The 18,331-nt window shown below is 43.2% G+C and overlaps 1 protein-coding gene across 1 annotated transcript; it reads left to right on the top strand.

Moving 5' to 3' along the window:
• Positions 1-149: 149 nt before the first annotated feature.
• Positions 150-13,435, top strand: LOC136437170 (tudor domain-containing protein 3-like). Its single transcript, XM_066431652.1, has 13 exons — positions 150-268; positions 1,452-1,536; positions 2,428-2,493; positions 3,543-3,703; positions 4,799-4,940; positions 5,461-5,532; positions 5,969-6,238; positions 6,849-7,086; positions 7,526-7,651; positions 8,231-8,388; positions 8,994-9,797; positions 10,256-10,381; positions 13,082-13,435. Exons 1-13 carry the CDS (start codon positions 231-233, stop codon positions 13,334-13,336), a joined length of 2,541 nt encoding a protein of 846 aa, XP_066287749.1. The 5' UTR covers positions 150-230; the 3' UTR covers positions 13,337-13,435.
• Positions 13,436-18,331: the final 4,896 nt, after the last annotated feature.

Here is an 18,331-nt window from a genome sequence, read left to right as displayed (position 1 = left end):
ACCAACCAGAGCCCTCGTTACATCCCATTCATAAAAATAATGATTGTACCGAAATTCAAAATGTATGAACACTTCATAACATCAACATGTAACCTTAGCAACTTCCTAACGATGTTGAAAATATAAAACCAGTTTGTGGGACAAAACTTTATCAAAATTTCGAACTTCAGTACCAGGATGAGTTGAGCCAATGACAGTGCGCGTTACAAAGTCCGAGGATCCGCGGTAAGATGGCTGCCGAAGCCGCGGTGCTGTGGAAGCAGGGCTGGTATGTCGTCTGTTTTACGTCTCCTTCGCTCTGTATAACATACTTATTATTAGGAAAATTACGTATAGTATTCATATAAGATATCCGTGCTCTTTGTAGCAGTCGTTACGTAATATTTACTGTACCCAGCCACTACGAGTGGACGCCCCCCTCCCCACCGCGCCGTCTGCCTCGAAACCGAAAATTATTTATCTGATAAGGCTTTTGATATTGACTTTTTATCAGCCGAAAATATACACCCTGTAGATAAACAAGATAAATTCTAGTATGCAAGGACATACGTGTAATTGTTGCACATTTCTGCCATGCTGTGCCAGAATAGAAGTGAGTGGTCAGTGAGTGATATTTGCTCCCTCAGTAAAACGTGGGTGATATTTGCTCCCTCCCCCCAGAAACCAGAAGCTATACATTGAAGCTGAAATTCCAGAAGGTTGACTTCACCTTACCTTCGTTTATCAGGCAAAATTATTGATAAATTTTCATCATCCCTAAAAGAAAACCAATGATCCTTGTGATAAATAGATAGATAAATCAGACTCTGCTCTATTAAGAGGTTTCCATGATATTTCAGCACCTGGACAGTTTATCAGCTCATAGCCGATGAGGACGGTTCGGTCCAGGAGGGTTAAGCCTAACCCTAACTGTAAGCCTAACCCATCCTAGGCCTGGTGACGAACTGTCCTGGTGCCAAGACATAATTACACCTGACTCTGGCCCAAACTGGACTTCCACACTACTACAGTTCCCTAGTAGGCTGAAGGCTCTTTGCTCAGTCCTTATTTCATTGACAGGGATCTCCCTAAAGAATGGAACAGTGGCGCTCCTCCATCCTGTTCTAATCCCAGCTCCATCCTGTTGATTTTCAAAGTTAGGGTATTTTTTTCCAATTTCTACCCAGCAAAGCCTGTAATTTTGCTCAAAACTGGAAATTTCAGATGTAAAGCTCAAGTTGCAGTAAATGACTTCCATTATGTCTGAAAAAGGCAAAATGCAACAGCCGCTCTCCTTTTGAGAGGTGTGCGCCCCCCCTCCAGACCTCCCCCCTCGCAACACATATCCTGTGCCAGGCACCCTCCCCCCATCCTGCTCTATATTTCTAGGGAGATCCCTGATTGAGTGTCATACTCATAAAAGGATATTTGAATCCTGAAGTATAAGAAGAAGGTTTGTGTTTGTATTGCAGGCACCTGTCAGCGGAGGGGATTGCAGCCCTGAAGCAGGAGAACAACATCACCACTATAGATGGCATCCTCAGGAAGGCTCTGGATGTGAGTCTGCATGTACTACATTATCAGGTTACTTATTGATCGTGAGGGGTTGCATTTGTCCTTTCGGATGGATGGGGAGATAAAGCTGGGGGAGTGTGAAAGTGATCTTGATATAGTGATAGTGCTAATCTTCCACTGGTCATGACAGAGAAGACATACACTGTGCGCAGTATTTATAGGTCTATTGTACATGTACCTGGGAAAGTCTGTGAGCTCTTTTCGACAAGTACAACAAACAGTGGACAACAAACTTACAGTACTACGAAAACCTCCTTTTCCCTTCTACCACTTAAAGTCCCCGCAAAAATGATTTACAGAAATTATCTCTACAATATTTTAGTAGAAATTTACAGTATTTTCAGGGTGACATGATGTTACAGTCAATCCATTCGCAGAGCCCCCCCTCTGGTCAGGTGGCATGTTCCATGCGCTGTGGTTGGCTGCATGCGGCTGCTATCAGGGTTCTCCTGGACGGCTGTCCGTGTGTGCTGACCACTACCTGGCCACTGAGGGGGGGTCAGGAAGATTCTGGCTTTCTGATCACCCAAATTATACTACAGTTTTTTTTCTAAAGAGGGGAACTGGCACTGTCCTCCCATGCTCTAACCAGGCATCCATGTGGGCGACAACTGTCAGGATTTGAACTCTCAAACTCTAGATCGAGAGGCAGGGTCACTAACCACTGGACTATCCACGCTGCATGGAATATAGGGGGGAGCTTTAGACAACAAACCTCTGCATGTAAAAGAACCTAATGCTTATGCACTTTTACCTGACTTAAGTCTGCAGGGAGGATGTATAAAGAAAGAGCTTTGCTTTTCCCAGTATGAACTTATCTACATGTATTTATTTTATGAATATGTGTCAACTTAAGGTTGTTTTCCATTCCAGGAGGACCTTAGGTCCATAGGAGAAAAGTTTCTACCTGAAGATATCAGCAGGGGAGGCAGCAGTGAAGTGAGTTCTCCCTCTTTCTGAAGAAACCTTCTTAATCATCTAATCCGCCCAAAATCATCAGTTCTAAAATCTAAGGCTACATGTAGCTCTTACTAATCATAGTCTTATTAACCCTAGCCAGTTGAACAGCCCTGGCCTGTGCATTGTTTGTCAATGTGTAGTAATAAACCACAGTAAACCAGTGAAAAAAAGGATTGATTAATCACAGCATACTGCAATCTTGAAATGTTTGTGGTGTTCTTATTTTCACAAATATGCATTTCCAATGTATTGCTTCTGTACAACAGAATTAATGTTGTTTCAGCCACAAACTTGAAACAAGATGCAAAAACATCCAGGATCTTTTCCTTCTACTGCAAATTTGAAGTCCCTTTGAAAATAAAGAAGTTCGCAGTATTCTCAGGGTGACATGATGTAGCAGTCAATCCATTCGCAGAGCCCCCCTCTGGCCAGGTGGTGTGTTCCATGCGCTGTGGTTGGCTGCGTGCGGCTGCTATCCCAGGGTTCTCCTGAGCGGCGGTCTGTGTGTACCGACCACTGCCTGGCTATCGAGGGGGGGTCGGGAAGATTCTGGCTTTCTGATCACCTAAAATATTCACTTTCACAGTAATAACAATAGCTCCTCCTGTTTCTAGATGAAATATCATGCAATCACAGATGTTTTTTAAAACTTTAAGTTAAATTTAAGTCTTGGTCTTCTGCTATCACTTGGATTTGGCAGTTGTTTAGGTTTAGCTTCTTCCCATTTGAGGGCCATCTTTCCAAATTTCAGCACTGTTCTTTTCTGTTGTCCATTCCTCTCTTTCCTCTCCAGCCCTCCAGCATCCATTCAATATTAGGCTGGCAGAGGTTTTGGTTCGGGGTTAGTAGTAGTGGCCTAAACCACGTCTTAAACCCCTATAGTGTTTTCCAATTCATTTGTTTTGTTTTCCTTCAAGATATGTTTATTTATATTTATTTAAATCTAAGGCAAGATCATGATTTTTTGCCACTTCCAGGAATGTTGAAGACTAAATATGGTAATAATGCCCATCAAACTTTTCTTACAGCTGATTGGTCCGTGCGTCCTGCAAGTGACGAAGGTGCGGAACGTGTCAGCGCCGAAGGCTAACGAGGAGTCCGGCCACGCCCCGCGGATGCTGAAGGTGCAGATGACGGACGGCCACACCACCTGCCTCGGGCTGGAGGTCGCACAGGTGCAGCAGCTCAGGTGTGTGGGGGAGTCGTGTGGCCGTATGCAAGTTGTGGTTAAGGTATTTGAATCTAAAGGTTGTGGGTTCAAATCCCTTGCAGGTTCTAGTGTTGTGTACTTCTTCTGTATTTTAAGATTCTGGGTTTGCAGGGCTCGAAATACTGGGTGCATGTGCACCTGCGTGCACCCAAAATTGGAGCTGTGCACCCAATTTTTGACTGGGTGCACCAGACGATTGCACCTAGATATTTTTGTACTATTTTTTATAGGGTAACGATTCTCTTGTACACTAGCATACAGAATACTCTTGAAATAGAAGTATCAGAAAAAGCAATATAACCTTTTGTTATACTTTTTTATGTATTGCTTGCTTTGGTTGAAATCTGAAATCTGGATAGAATTACCGATTGAATTTCTTAGGAGAGGAAGAAGCATTAAACTTGTGTTTTGCTGAAATTCACCTTTTTTTTTTGTGGTGCACCCAAATCATTTTCTGTGCACCGAATTTTTTGGTTGGATGCACCAGTGCACCTATTTCCAAAAATGAATTTCAAGCCCTGGTTTGTAATCCAAAGGTTCTGGGGTTGCTTCAAAAGCTAAAGGTTCTGGGTTCAACTAAGAATCTATATAAAGGTTCTGGATTGAAATCAGAATCCAAAGGTTCTGGGTTTGACTAAGAATTTAGACTTTCTGGGTTCAACTAAGAATCTAAAAGGTTCGGGATTGAACTTTGAATCCAAAGGTTCTGGGTCCAAATCCCTCGCATGTTCTGTTGTTGTGTACTTCTTTGCTTGTTTTGGAAATAGTACACGGACCTGTCATCTTCATCGGTCTTGTTCTGTTTCTGAAGTTCATTGGAAACGTTTCGTTGTTGTGTATTTTTGCTTGAATCCTTTACCTTTGTCGTCATGTTCACTACCTTTGTTTGTAAAAAATGTAAGCATGAAATTTCATGTCTGAAATTGGACTCATACAAACATGTATGGTGCTCCAAAGCCATATATATATATATATATGTGTCAGATTTTTTAGATTCTTTCAAGAAACTTTCCATGACTTGTGACATCCTCTATAGCTAACTTTCCTTTTTTTTTTAAATCAAAAAATCCACAGCCTGTCCACCCCTCCTGGCACCAAAGTGAAGCTGACCGGCTCCATTGCCATCAGTAATGGGTTCCTGATGTTGGATGGGTCCAATATTAAGGTTCTGGGGGGGCAGGTCGAGAAACTCTTCTCCAGATGGGACATTCAAAGAGTGAGTCTTATTACTTACTATTGCATGAATATTACTTCTGGTATAGACATTGTACATTACAATTATATTCTTCATAATCTATGTGACAGGGTTACACATTAATTTATTTAGAAACTAACAACTAATTAAAGAGTAATGTCCTTTTCTTGAAAGTAGGATATCTGCCATGCCTGTACAATGTGTGTATTTCAAAAGAATGGGCACATCTGATCTCTATTGTCAGGTTATACATGTTTTTCTCACACTATCAGTGGTTGGAGAATTGTTTGCTAGTGTATATTATAAGCAGAAAGCTACCTTTACCCAAATGTGAAGTCTGTGAAAGGGAATTTCTATGTACTGGCAAGAGTATGTTTAATAATCGCATCGAGAAAATACCAAGTCTGAGACTCAGTATTCAATCAGTTTTGACATTATGCGTCTTTTTCAAGACCCCCAAGCAAGGGTCGGAGTATGGGGCCATTAGCATTGCTCCAGTTACCTGAACCTTAAACCTGACCTGACCTGTGTTCTTCCACAGAAACTTGCGCATCACTCTCGAGCCAACGTGAAGGTGGAGGGAGGGGCCCCAACTTTTGTACCGTTTGGACAAGTGAGTTACCTTAACTCCTGATTATCTGTTTATCACCTGATCCCTCCTAAGAGTTCATAGTCCTTACAAGGCTATCGACTTTTAGGGCTGGAAATATTGGGTGCATATGCACTTCTGTGCATCCAAACTTTGAGGTGTGCACCTGTGTACCTAGATATTTGTGTAGGGTAACATTTAAGGTATTCATCGGCCTTGCCAGCCACCAGCAAGGCTGCACCAGACATGGACAACACCCTTGAATCTTCGTACAGGAAGCCAAGCTGAGAGAGAGAGACTATAATTGTACACTTGTATGTAAGTGTCAGAAAAAATGGTGTGCATGGTGCACCTATTCCTAAAAAGTTTGAGCCTGAATTTTCCAGAAAGGTTAGTCCTCATACAAGACACTCTGAACTTGATTCAAAAGAATCATGACTGTTTTGTTATGATGCCACAGAGAGTGTCCAGTGGTGCAGTGGCCACAAAAGACTTAAGGAACAAGAAAAGTCTGCCCAAGAAGGAGACGGAGTCTGGAGAAGCTGACGAGTTCTCGGAGCAGAGGAAGGCAGTCATCGCAGAAGTCAGCAAGTCTAAGGAGGGGACTAAGACGTTTGGAGGCACGGGCAGTCTGCCGCCCACCGCCATCCCGGAGAGGAAGTGGGGAGGGCCCCCGGACAGGCGGGGGGACAACAGGGCTCAGGGAGTCTACAGGGAACTCTCTAATGAGGTACTGTAAATACAGAAATGTTTGCGGTAGTATTATGCATTTTTGTCCAATACTGTAGCAGTATGTGACTATAGTATAGTGCTGCCGCGAACTTAAAACCACAGCAAACACTCCTTTTGCCTTAGCGTGAAATAAAAACCACACAAACTAAAATGCATTTACAGTAAGGTACCTTTGATTGTTATGAAAACCAGACCTGTGTGGTTGATTTTTTTAACTAGGACAGAATGTGCAAGAGCGACCCTATGTTCATTTTTTTTACCTGGAAAGAACTGCAAGAAAAGCTTTGTTCATTTCTCTATAGTAGACAGTACAATAATGTTTTACTTTTAGATTTAGAAGAAAATTTAAAGAATTTGGGAGAAAATTCTATTCAAGGTGTGCCACTAGGTAAGTTATTGAACATATCCAGCAAACATCCTTCAGTAACAATATAAGTGCGGCATGGCTCTTGCACTGTACATTTTGCTTGTCAAAACGAAGTAGGATAATTTCCAGTGAACCTTCGTATACTGTTTGCATAGCTCTGTCCTGTCACACCCAGTGGAACATCTCTTTGTGAGCTGAACTGGGTCAAGTGAACTTTCTTTAATTTCTCTGTTTCTTCCAGTCGTCCCAGGTTGAAGAGAAGTCTGTGCAGAAGCTGGTGGAGATGGGCTTCAACAGACAGGACTCCGTCGCCAGCCTGAGGCAGAACAGCGGAGATGTGCAGGAGGCCATCAACACCCTGGTCACCAGGCAGGGACAGGGGCAGGGACATGATAGGCAGGGGCAGGGATATGGCAGGCCAGGCACAGGACACAGGGGACAGAGGGACGACAGGGGACAGAGGGACGACAGGGGCAGAGGTGAGACTTTTCTTTGTCTGTATCTATATAGCTGGTATAACCGCCCTTGGGTGTAGCACACCAGAATGTCATGTTGTCTTAGTCATACTGGTGACTGAACAGGGACAGGGATAGGGGTATGGCAGGCCAGGCACAGGACAGAGGGAGGACAGGGCAGAAGTGAGAACTGTCACTCAGAATATTATTATATGTCATGGTCATGTGCATTAGTCAGTGGTTAAGCAATGCATCTTTTGGACCACAAAGTCAAGAGTTTGATTCCTTTTCTAAAATGGCTGATTGCACAACTCTGGTCGGTGTTACAGTCTTTCACACATTGTACCTGCACATTTTACTGTCCTCGCCCAGGGAATATGTTTGCACATTTTACTGTCCTCGCCCAGGGAATATGTTTTCTGTAACTTTTGCTAAATGAAGATACATCTTTATCCATCCCCAGGAAGAGGCAGAGGGAGGCGAGGCAGGGGTGAGGAGGAGGAGGAGGATGGGGGTACCAGGCCATCCGGACCCGCCACGCTGTTCGACTTCATCCTGGAGTCCAAGATCGACAACCTGAAAATAGACGGTGAGTCGGTAGAAAATTTATGTAGAATGTTTTATACATAGACTGAATCATAGAATTGAAGAGTTGTTAACATCTAGTTTCTTTTTGTTGTTTTTTGTTGTTGAATATTTTATATTTGGATTGCCACAATACAATTCAAGTGAAGCACAGCAGTAAATGCTGGTATTGTGTGCCAATCCTTACAAAGGAATATATGTGTGTATAATCAATGAAGCAATAGGAAAGAACAAAGAACTTGAATTGCATTTCTAATGTTGCATGGAAGTTGCTTTCTTGTTTATTCACGACAAGCTCAAATTGGCCTGCATCATTGAAGTCCTAATAAATATTTCAACAAATATACTGTAAATCCATTTGATATTGCAGTTGGTAATTTTCGCTGTTTGGGGAAAAGTGAGTAGTTCACTGCATTTGGTTTTAACTGTGGGAACAAACATTATTGTCACAAATGTTAGTGATCAAACAGTTGCGATGTTTAAATTTTAGTGGTAGACTAGTGATCGTGAAAATAGCTAAAATTAAGTTACCATTAACAAAATAAGAATTACAGTATTTCCTTTCATGTTTACTTGAAACTAGACTCGAAAGCCGGCCCCGGTGCCCAGCCCAGCCAGCCCCCCAGGTACAACAAGCCGCAGGGTGGGAGGGACGGCAGGGAGAACCACTACGACGGACAGGGCTGGCCGCAGGTCGGAGACTCACAGTTCTATGGGCAGAGGAACCACAACGACTACAGGGTGAGTGGTCAGATGGCCAACTGTTCTCAGTTTGAAAGTTCATCCGAGTTGGTAGGAATCATTCTGAAGCAAATATGATCTGTAATTTTCAACACAAAAGGTAGACTGTTCAACTCCAGTCTTTGTCAGTGAATGAGTAAGCCACAACTTGTGTGATGTCACGTTATGCAGATAGAACACAATGAACAGTGGATCATAAATTGCAGAAAGTTTACACCAGGGCCTTAACAGCCATCCCTTAATGGAGACGGGGGGCGTTGTATACTTCCTGTAACTCATGATCCACTATTCACTGAGTCACTTGTTCTATCTGCCTATTGTTGCGTCACAGAAGAGGTGGGTTGCTCATTCCTAAAGATCCCACCACATGTATCGAAAAGAGTAGAGGTCCACTTTTATGCAGCTTGTACCTACTGCACAAAACTGGTGTATCATGCCTAAAGGTGGTTTACCTATTATGCAAAACAAACAAACATATCTCACCACACGTTCCCCCTCCCACCAGGGCCAGAGAAGCCAGTAAAGGTGGTTTACCTATTATGCAAAACAAGCCAACCTTTCTCACTACCCCGCAAATACAAATACCCCCTTATTTCTCCTTTCAGGGCCAGAGGAGCCAGCCCGGCAGCAGACAGCAGTTCGACCATCAGAACAGGGAGGGGGGGCAGCACTTCAACGACTCCAGACCGTACGACAGCAGCAGGGGGGGACGAGGGGGTCGGGGCAGGGGGGGCAGACACGACCGAGGAGGTTGGGGCAGGGGGCGGGGGACAGATGGCGGTGATGGTAACTACAACAGGGGGTACCAGGAGGACATGGGTAGGGGGAGGAAAGGGGACAACAGACAGGACAATAGGCAGAACTTTGATGATTTCGGTAGACAACGGGACGACGCGAGAAGTAACGGACCTCACGGTCGGCAAGACAACTTCCGAGACGCGAGGAGAGGGGGTGGGGAGCAGGGCAACAGGCCGGGAAGTCGTGACATCAGGGAACAGCGGGGTGGGAAGATGGAGAATCAGGAGTTCCGTGGGCAAAATGACTCTTATCGAGACCACAGGAGGAACGAGCCAAACAGGCAACAGGATGGAAATTCCAGGAGACCAGACTTCCGGGGACAGAACGAGAACTTCCGGGGACAGAACGAGAACTTCCGGGGACAGAACGAGAACTTCCAGGAAAACCAGCGGGATGGTCATCACCGTGGAGACAGGGGTCATCCGAGGCCGCATCAGGACCGAAACGACGGCAGGAGGACGAACAACAGACAGGGGAACTACGAGGACAGAGGGGGCGGGCAGAGGCAGGGAGGGGAGCGGACCAACCAGCCCAGACCCGCGGGGGACGTCAGCCAGAGGAAGTGGAGAAGAAACGACCACTGCCTGGCCAGATACTGGGAGGATGGGAAGGTACATTTCTTAATTTGTTTAGACTCTTGAAGTGCCAAGTGGCAAATAGGGCAGCAGGTTTCCTTGCTGTTTCAGTAGCAGGATATATTTGTACAGGGATGGGTTACTAGCCCTTCCCCTGTAATGTGCTCAAGGCACCTCCTCTTACATGTAGATGGGACACCCATTTTAAGTCCTTTCCAAAAGACGGTGAAGCCCCAGCCAAGATGTCCTTACCCTGACTTGAACCAGGGTCTCCAAGTTAGCAACTAATTGGAACTAGCAGCTCAACCAGCAGCGGTGGTCTGAAAGTTGTATTGCTGGCTGTTTCCTTCACTTTTTTTCTGTGCTGGAGTACTGGGCTTGTTAATTGCTGTTATGTCTACAAGCTAGTTTTGTTCTTTTTCATTATGACATTTTTACACAGTGTTGGACAATTTCCTCCCTCCTCATTTTTCCTTGTGTTCTGCCCTGTGCAGTTCTACCCCGCGATGGTGACAGATGTGGCTCCCAACGGTCGCACGGCGGTGGTGCTGTTCACAGAGTACGACAACTACGAAGAGGTGGAGGTCTTCAACATCAGACCCCTACCTGGTGGAGGATGGGTAAATCTTTGTTTACCATTCAGTCAAAACGAAAGAAGAACACTGTCATGCTCTCTTCACTTAGATGTTTATGAATTTGTTTCAAAATCACAAAGAAAGCAAATAGCAACTTGAAACTGCAAACATAAAATCAATCATAGGCATTCCTCAATGTAAGCTTGATTGCTGAAAATTAATGGTTTGGTTGAATGGAAACAATTGTCCATAAACCAACAAGTTTGGTACTGTATTTTGGTACATGTACTTTTTCTGCATCAACATAAAGGAGGGTTGTACATGTAGCTTCATGATACACACAGGTACATACAACATGAAAATAAAAATGTAGATTAATGTACTTTATGGTAGAGAAATGACTGTCATAATCCCTCCCATATTACTGTTATGACCTTCCACTCGACCATGAAATAGCATAGCTGTGGACCTAGGTAAGGAAGATATTTTTTCCACAGATGCTTTCTTTAGTAAATCTCCTGTATGAGACTGGAATAAAAAGCCATTATTTGTGAATCCTAACCCTTACTGGTTATAATGGTTCCCGCATGGTTAACATAGTTCATTGTGCACAAATGTTTTACACCTGCTGACATTTTGGTAGCCTGGAGTCCAACCTTCTTAGCTTTAGTCCGCTACCCAAGCTCCGCTCCTCACCAGGCTAGGAGCGGAGCTTGGGTAGTGGACTAAAGCTAAGAAGGCTAGACTCCAGGCTAACATTTGGGTGGACCATCTGTCCGGGCAACACTGACCAGTCCTACATGTAGGTGTCGCTGCAGTGGGAAGATTAAGATCCCAAACATAACTAAGTATCCCTCCTCATTCTTGTTCATAACTGAAGTGGATTTAGTTACCCATACAGCCTCCTTAATCCAGCATGTGCATCTGTTATCCTCTCTTCTGTCTATCACAATGGATATACAACTACCAGGCCCCGCGGATGGCTGGAAAAATAGTAGAAATTGGTCAAATGGAGTGAATAGCATGCTAAGGGGTCCTATAGGATGGCATATTGGACCCTCTCTCCGTAGCCGACTCCCTTAGCATACTATTCACTCTATTTGGCCAATTTCTACTATTGTTCCAGCCATCTTCGAGGCCTGCTAGAAGCTAGGATAGACAGTGTACTGAAATGTTGGCAGGTGAAGAAATTTGTACTGTACAGAGAGCCTTGTTAACCAGTTGTTTACCGACCTGATGAAACTATTCACGATGGTTCCTGCCTCCCACATGTCTGTAGCAAGGAAAGAGACGCCACTGACCTGTAGGCTCCAGGCCCTTAGGTATTTTAACCCCCTCCGTGCCGCATTGTGCTGTAACCATTACAAATCTGCTGCATGGAGCATACCTTGGCTGGGGGAAGGTTATACACATATTAGTTGAGTCTGACTTAACCTGACGGTGTCCCAAATGGCCCCGTGCTTCCCCAACATATATTCTGTAATATTTGTGCCTGGTATAATGTATATCAGATGTATTTGTTCTTAAAATAATGTCTAGTTGATTAGAAGATTGTGGAAAAGGGTCTGTTTTGAGATTTTTTATCTAAGCTTCTAAGAGTCACAGGTAAAAGTGCAGCAGATTCAGAAACATTTCATTAGGTTCATTCATTCACCTGCTCTGTGGTTGATTTGAACTTGCTGAATAGCTTCAAACAGTATTGATGTTTATGAGTTGTTATAAAAAGATATTTTCAAAAGAACTACAAGATTGTGGCTTTTGGAGGTCATCATAGGTGTGCAAGATAAGTTGTTATAAAAAGATATTTTTAAAAGTCATCATAAATGTGCATGCTAACTACATGTAGCTAGCTTCACTTTTCTTTTCAGAAGTTCAAGTTAAGTTCTGTTTTAATGTAGGAAAATTTTACAGATCAGGACTGGCTTGCAGCTGTGCTTACACAATTATTGATAGTACACAACACATGCACAGCAACTACTGTAATTCTTCTTTCTTTCACTGTAACTTTATGTTCACTGTTTTTGTGGTCACCCCTATACTGTGAACTTATCATCATTGTGACAAACCTGTTGTCATCATTTATGATTCCTTCACACAACCGTTCCGTAGATCACTTGCCGCCATCGTGAAGTTAAAGGCATCCCGAGCAATTTATGAGGCTTGAAGCTTGAATATAAAAAGTGAAATTTCTAGTCATTCCAACACATAGTAAGTTTCAATAACACTATACCATTACATATCGACATTAAAGGAGCAAAGATACGTTGTGTGGTGAGAACTGATAGAAAATCCAAGCCCTAATAGACTGATCCTGACTGTCCATCACAATTAGCGGTTCGACCAATGAGAGAGTGACTGCATGTCCGTCAAATATTTGCCTTTCTATGTTTTACTTTTGCATTTCTACGTTTTGATGGAGGTGTGCGGGGCTATGGTATCTGTTTACACTAGGCGCGTGAAACTAAAAGATCACCATGTAGCTTTAGTTTTGTGCTGCTTTTGATCACTTTGGATAAGAAATCCGCACGCAAATGTGGTTAACTGGCATTAAATGTCAATTTCATAAAGATTAAAGCAACTAGAATATTTCCAGTTTTCAAGCCTCATAAAATGCTCTGGGTGCCTTTAAAGTTCAGTAAAAATGTCAATTTTCCTTACACCATGAAATTTTGTCACTGTGAAGATAAAGTAAATTACAGTACATTGTATCTCTGGATGACTCTTTTGTCTTACTCCTGCTCCTAGACGGACTCCCCAGATCCTGTGTCCACGAGTACAGTCCAGAGTGCTGACCAAAAGTACGAGCCATACCAAGGGGACATCAACACCACCCTGGAGTTCCATCGCGGCGGCGATCGGCGGAGACCCCCCACGGATCGCGCCCAGTCTGCCCCGACCCGCGGGAGGGGACCCAGGGAACCCCGGGAACCCAAGAAACCCACCCGACCCGCCCTTCCCATCTACCAACCACCCGCAAAGAAGAAACAAAGCCCTGAGTGAGGGAGTCCTACAATTATCTTCCCCGTTTAAAAAGCAAGAACTGCAATTTCCAACACAAAACTTGGACTTTGCCACATGTTCGACTTTCCGCCCTTTGTCAAGGAATGAACAATACTCCACTTCTGCGACTTCACTGACGCATATACATGTATGACGTCACAGAGGCAGTGGAGTTGTACCGTAGAAAATTAGCTTGAGTCCAATTTTTGTGTTGGAAATTACAGTTTAACTTTGCTTCACAAGGAAGTTCTATTGAATAGTTTTGGTGCAACATTTTGTAATCAAACTTAGAGACCGACTGAGCCAATGTTCTTCACTGATACCTCAAGGAGGAAGGACTTCTCCTGGGGCGTCAGGTTGATTCACATGTTGTACATGTAGCTCTATATAATTATAATGACTCGAAACATTGCAGTGAAGAAATTTCCCTTGTATCTAATTAGGGATGAGCGTGAATATTATACGGAGAAGAGTGATATCGCAAAATGGCGCAGCTGACTAGAGCTAGAATTAAAGGAGTCCTAAAGTCCAGAGGGGGAGTTATTTTCCAATAGATAATAATTTTAGGAAGTAAAAATGAATACCCTCATCTATGCCTAAAAAACTCACCATTAAAGATGTATGTTTACACATAGGGAATACATGGGTAGGGTCTGCAAGGGTTTAGTGAGTATCATATTGTTTTAAAAAACACACCTTGTGTAATTCACCATAAGCAAAATTCTGTAAAAAGTCGGCTGATTATGTATTCATTGATACATAATCTAGTGGAAAATAACACCGCCTTCTGGAGTTCAGGACTCCTTTAAGATTAATGTACAGATCTTTCTATCTGAAATGCTAGGATGAAGAGAAACATAACTAGAGAGGTGTTTCTGTACTCAGCACTCCGATGAGACTAGTGAGTGACAAGGGTGACTCTTGTTCTCCATTTAAGTGCCTGAATTCAGGATGCATGTTTGCTTTATTTTGTACATGTATGATATTGAAAAAAAATACCTCACATCAATGTAGAATTGAGCTTTGGGCACACCTGTTTATTTTGTTTGTTCTCAGACATTGTAGTCTAAAAATTCTGGAAGAGGACATGATGCAAACAAAAGACTTGAATCTTACTATATTGACTCTTTGACAGACTTTTCTCTCAGTTTTCTTGTAGATCATCATCCAGTTAAGCATATTTTTGTTCAAATCTGAGAAAAAGCAAATTGAATTGGTGTGGCCTTGTAGAGACTGAACTGAGCCTGACACAAAATGAAGTCTTCCATAGAGAGTGTTGATATTATCATTATGCAAAATAGCTAGCTTCACAATGATGTATGTATGTATGTATATATTCAACAATGTTGCATCAAGAAAATGTAAATCTAGCCAGTCGAAAGAAAAACAATCTACTTCAAGATGCCTTGTTTGTTAATAGGTAGCACCAGGATAAAAACTTAAATAAGTCCTTTTTTTCTTACTACCGCTTATCACAAGAAGGAGATGTTGTACATGTACTTAAATAAGGACTTGCTCATGAAATACAAATGAATTCTCGGCAAATAGTTTCTATGGTGTTCTATGGTTTTCTGCATTTCTCGAAAATTGAAAGGTTAGACTCCCATAGTCGATATTTGCTTTGAAAATCTCTAATGCAAATGAGACAGTTTTTTCTCTGACTGAAAGCTACCGATGTAACGTTCCAAAACGTGGAAAGAATCGGCAGAACTGCTCTTAAAGCCAGCGTCACAATTCATGCGAGCGTCGGCCGAATTTGTAGATCCCCCGAAGCTCGCCCAATTTCAAAATCGCCCGAGCGTCGACCGTATTATTCAATGAAAATCTCGAGTGACGTCTGTCGAACACTAAAAATCTCCCGAGATGGTACCATCTCTTGGACATGGACGAAGTCAGTATCGACTAACCTTGTAAAAGGGCAATATTTGGATCAACTTTGATTTCTAAAAATCGCCCGAAGCCCGCATAATCGACAGGACGTCGGCCGTACTTCGGCCGAAAATGCACATTTGAAGCTCGCCAACACATCGGCCGAGATGAATTTCTTATTTGTGACGGGGGCTTTACAACAAGCATCATAGATGACAGACCTCACCCCTCAGGTTTTGACGCAAACATACTCAGGATGATGGTGCTCTAAATTTCTCTGCGTCGCTGGGCTGGCGCCGGCCAAAACGCACTTAGCTATAGTGTACTTTTGTCAATTCAAGTCAAACATCTTCTTGTCTAAAGCCTCCTTCACACTTGTGCGTATAGACCGCATGGACTGCGTATATTTATTTGTTAAGGTTAAGTTTGCAGTCGAATAAGTGATTTGTTAGGTTCGATCTCTAGGCTGCACAACGATGGGTCAAAGTAGAAAACAACTTCCCACAAACTTTACTTAAAGCCAAAGAAAATGTTAAATGCGCAACTCGTACGCACTTGAATATACGCACAAGTGTGACAAGGCCCTTAGATCTTTCGGTCGTTCGTAGCATGATGCGCCTCACCCAACTGTCGCCTTTTACATAAAATTATATCGGAAGCGCAGGTGATTTGGTTAATTCATACAAGTGTGGATGAAATATGTATATGTATATGTTGTGTATTATGTGAAACCTGTAAACCCTGCATCAATTCAGCGCTAGAAAGGCTGCCATTGCGGGTAATTTCTGACCAATAAAAACCATTCTGACAAATAAAAACCATTCTGACCTATAAAAACCATACAGCCTATCGTCATCCCTGTTATTCCCACCACTTCCCGAAAATACTCCTGCAAAATTATCCGAGAAAAGAATTTTAGTGACGTCAGCCTTTTGGAAATAAGTTTGCCTTCCAGGCAGACCACATACTGCGCATGCTCCAAGTGACGTCTGCTCGGAACCCAGACGCTAATGAATCTGCCCAGACGCATGCGCGCCTCCACCCGCCCACTTGTTCCTTTCGTCATTCTTAGCTGAACTACTCCCACCTTCTATGGAAATAAAGCAATCTCAGCACACTATCTGCGTTTCTGGTCCTGTCTTTTCGAGACAAAAATAGTTACTAGTCTAAAAGTGATCCGACATCGCAGAATTCACCCCTTCATGTGGCAGGTGCCCTCTAAAGTGCACTGCAAAAGAACACATATAGAGACACAGAGACAGACAATACTTGAATTAAAGCAAACATTAAAGTGTGTGTGTGTGTGTGTGTGTGTGTGTGTGTGTGTGTGTGTGTGTGTGTGTGTGTGTTTGAATTCTATCAAATAATTCATTCATTCCTTACACGTCGCTGACTTGGCTAAGCAAGTATATAACAACGCAACGCTACGCACCAAAGTCCCCGTCTCTGCCTTTACCCTCCCAAGACGAAATGAATTTACAGAGGACCTGTGCCTGAACTTCATTCGTCAACCAGCAAGCTCACACTGCGCAAGCTCCAAGTGACGTCTGCACGGGATCCAGACGCTGATGACGCGGCCCAGGCGTGGTTCCTTCCGCCCAGCGCGAGAACTAGAACTCAGTCTGAGGTTCTGTAACAGCCTTTCTGAAAATCGTGCGACACAAACTGCAGACGGAAGTGACCGCGTCTTGAGATACTGAAGGGGAAGCGCTGACTCGTCCAGAGGATAGAAGATTCATGACGACAGGTTGGTCTGGTTATTATGTCGGTGCTACTCTTATCTTGAAATCAACAAGAAAACGAAGACTAATGCTTTTGTCTTGACAGCAATTGTGGGCAAGATACTTCAAGTGGTAGATCAAGAATCTGTATTTTTGTGGCACGTGGATGAATATTTTGCCAGATTTGGGCGTAGGTATTTGGGGAATTTTGAACGTGACTGTTGTCACCCATAGTTCTCACATTGCTGAATTTTAGCAACAGTGACAACCAGATGGCGTGTTGTCATTGTAGTTTGGGGAAGAAAATCGTATGGCATTAACCTGAGCCCGCGGAGCCAGCACGGTGAGGAAAATATACCAATACTGGAAAATGTGAACATTGGCAGCGTCGCGGCATTTAGTTGAGTAGCCACACCCTGTGTTGGATGACATGGGGAGTAGGGGGGTAAATTGTCTGCATCTTAAGTCTGAGTCAGGTAAGGCAGGGCGGAAGCTTGAAGGTGTTTGTAGAGTACAAACACCTTCAAAAAAGAAAATCAAATTGGCAGTTCCTGTTTCGTCAGCCAGAACAAGTCAGTCCGTAAAATTTGGAGGCAATACTTAAGCGGTGTAAAGCTACTAGAGCCAGTTGGATTTTCAAGATATCCAGCATTTTGAGAAATCATGAAAATATGAAAGGAGCTTAATTAAAGCAGTCTGTCTGCTACTGGCTTAGTCCCCTCTTTGGCCACAAGGGACGGCTAAGCCTATTTACTTTGCGCACGAGATTGGACTCCCCTCCCTCACCTTTCCTCCAAAACATTATTAAGCCTTTGGTTCCGAGGTTTCGCCTTAAGGAACAAGGACAGAATTAGACTGTCGACAGGAAAACGAGTGAATTGGAGGATTCCACACCCACCCAACATGAACCTTTGGTCACAAGAGACTTAAAAGCCTTGCTTACTTTGCTTGAAAATAGTGGCGCAAGTACGGAAAACAATTTCTGATGGCAAAACTAATCAGAGCCCCAGGCTCGGCTAAAAGATACGATTGAGTCTTACTTTGCTTCCAACGTCCGCCTTTAGAAAATGAATAAAAGTACGTAAGAAAGATTACCTAGACTTAACAACTACAAAGTGCAATAGCAAACATATCGCTTCATGAAGAAAGAGAAACTCAACTAGCTTTACGTCAGTCTTGAAAGTCTTTGGAATTTAAAAGCCTGGACTCTAAGGAACAGAAAACGGAGACATATTCTGCTAGCAAAATGACATGTTAGGTAAAACTTTTTAGACCTTAATCTCTTTGCTCACAAGGTTTGGCTTTCAATATCAAGGCTTAGGTAGTCAGACAATTGCCGCGGTTACGGGGAAGACGTTAAATTATAGCTTAAGCTACTACATGCCAAATATTCTGAGCAGTCTTG

This window comes from Branchiostoma lanceolatum, chromosome 6, assembly GCF_035083965.1.
Source record: "Branchiostoma lanceolatum isolate klBraLanc5 chromosome 6, klBraLanc5.hap2, whole genome shotgun sequence".
NCBI classification, from domain to species: domain Eukaryota; kingdom Metazoa; phylum Chordata; class Leptocardii; order Amphioxiformes; family Branchiostomatidae; genus Branchiostoma; species Branchiostoma lanceolatum.
Note: the sequence above shows the minus strand (reverse complement) of the source record. Positions and strands in the feature narration are given on the sequence as shown.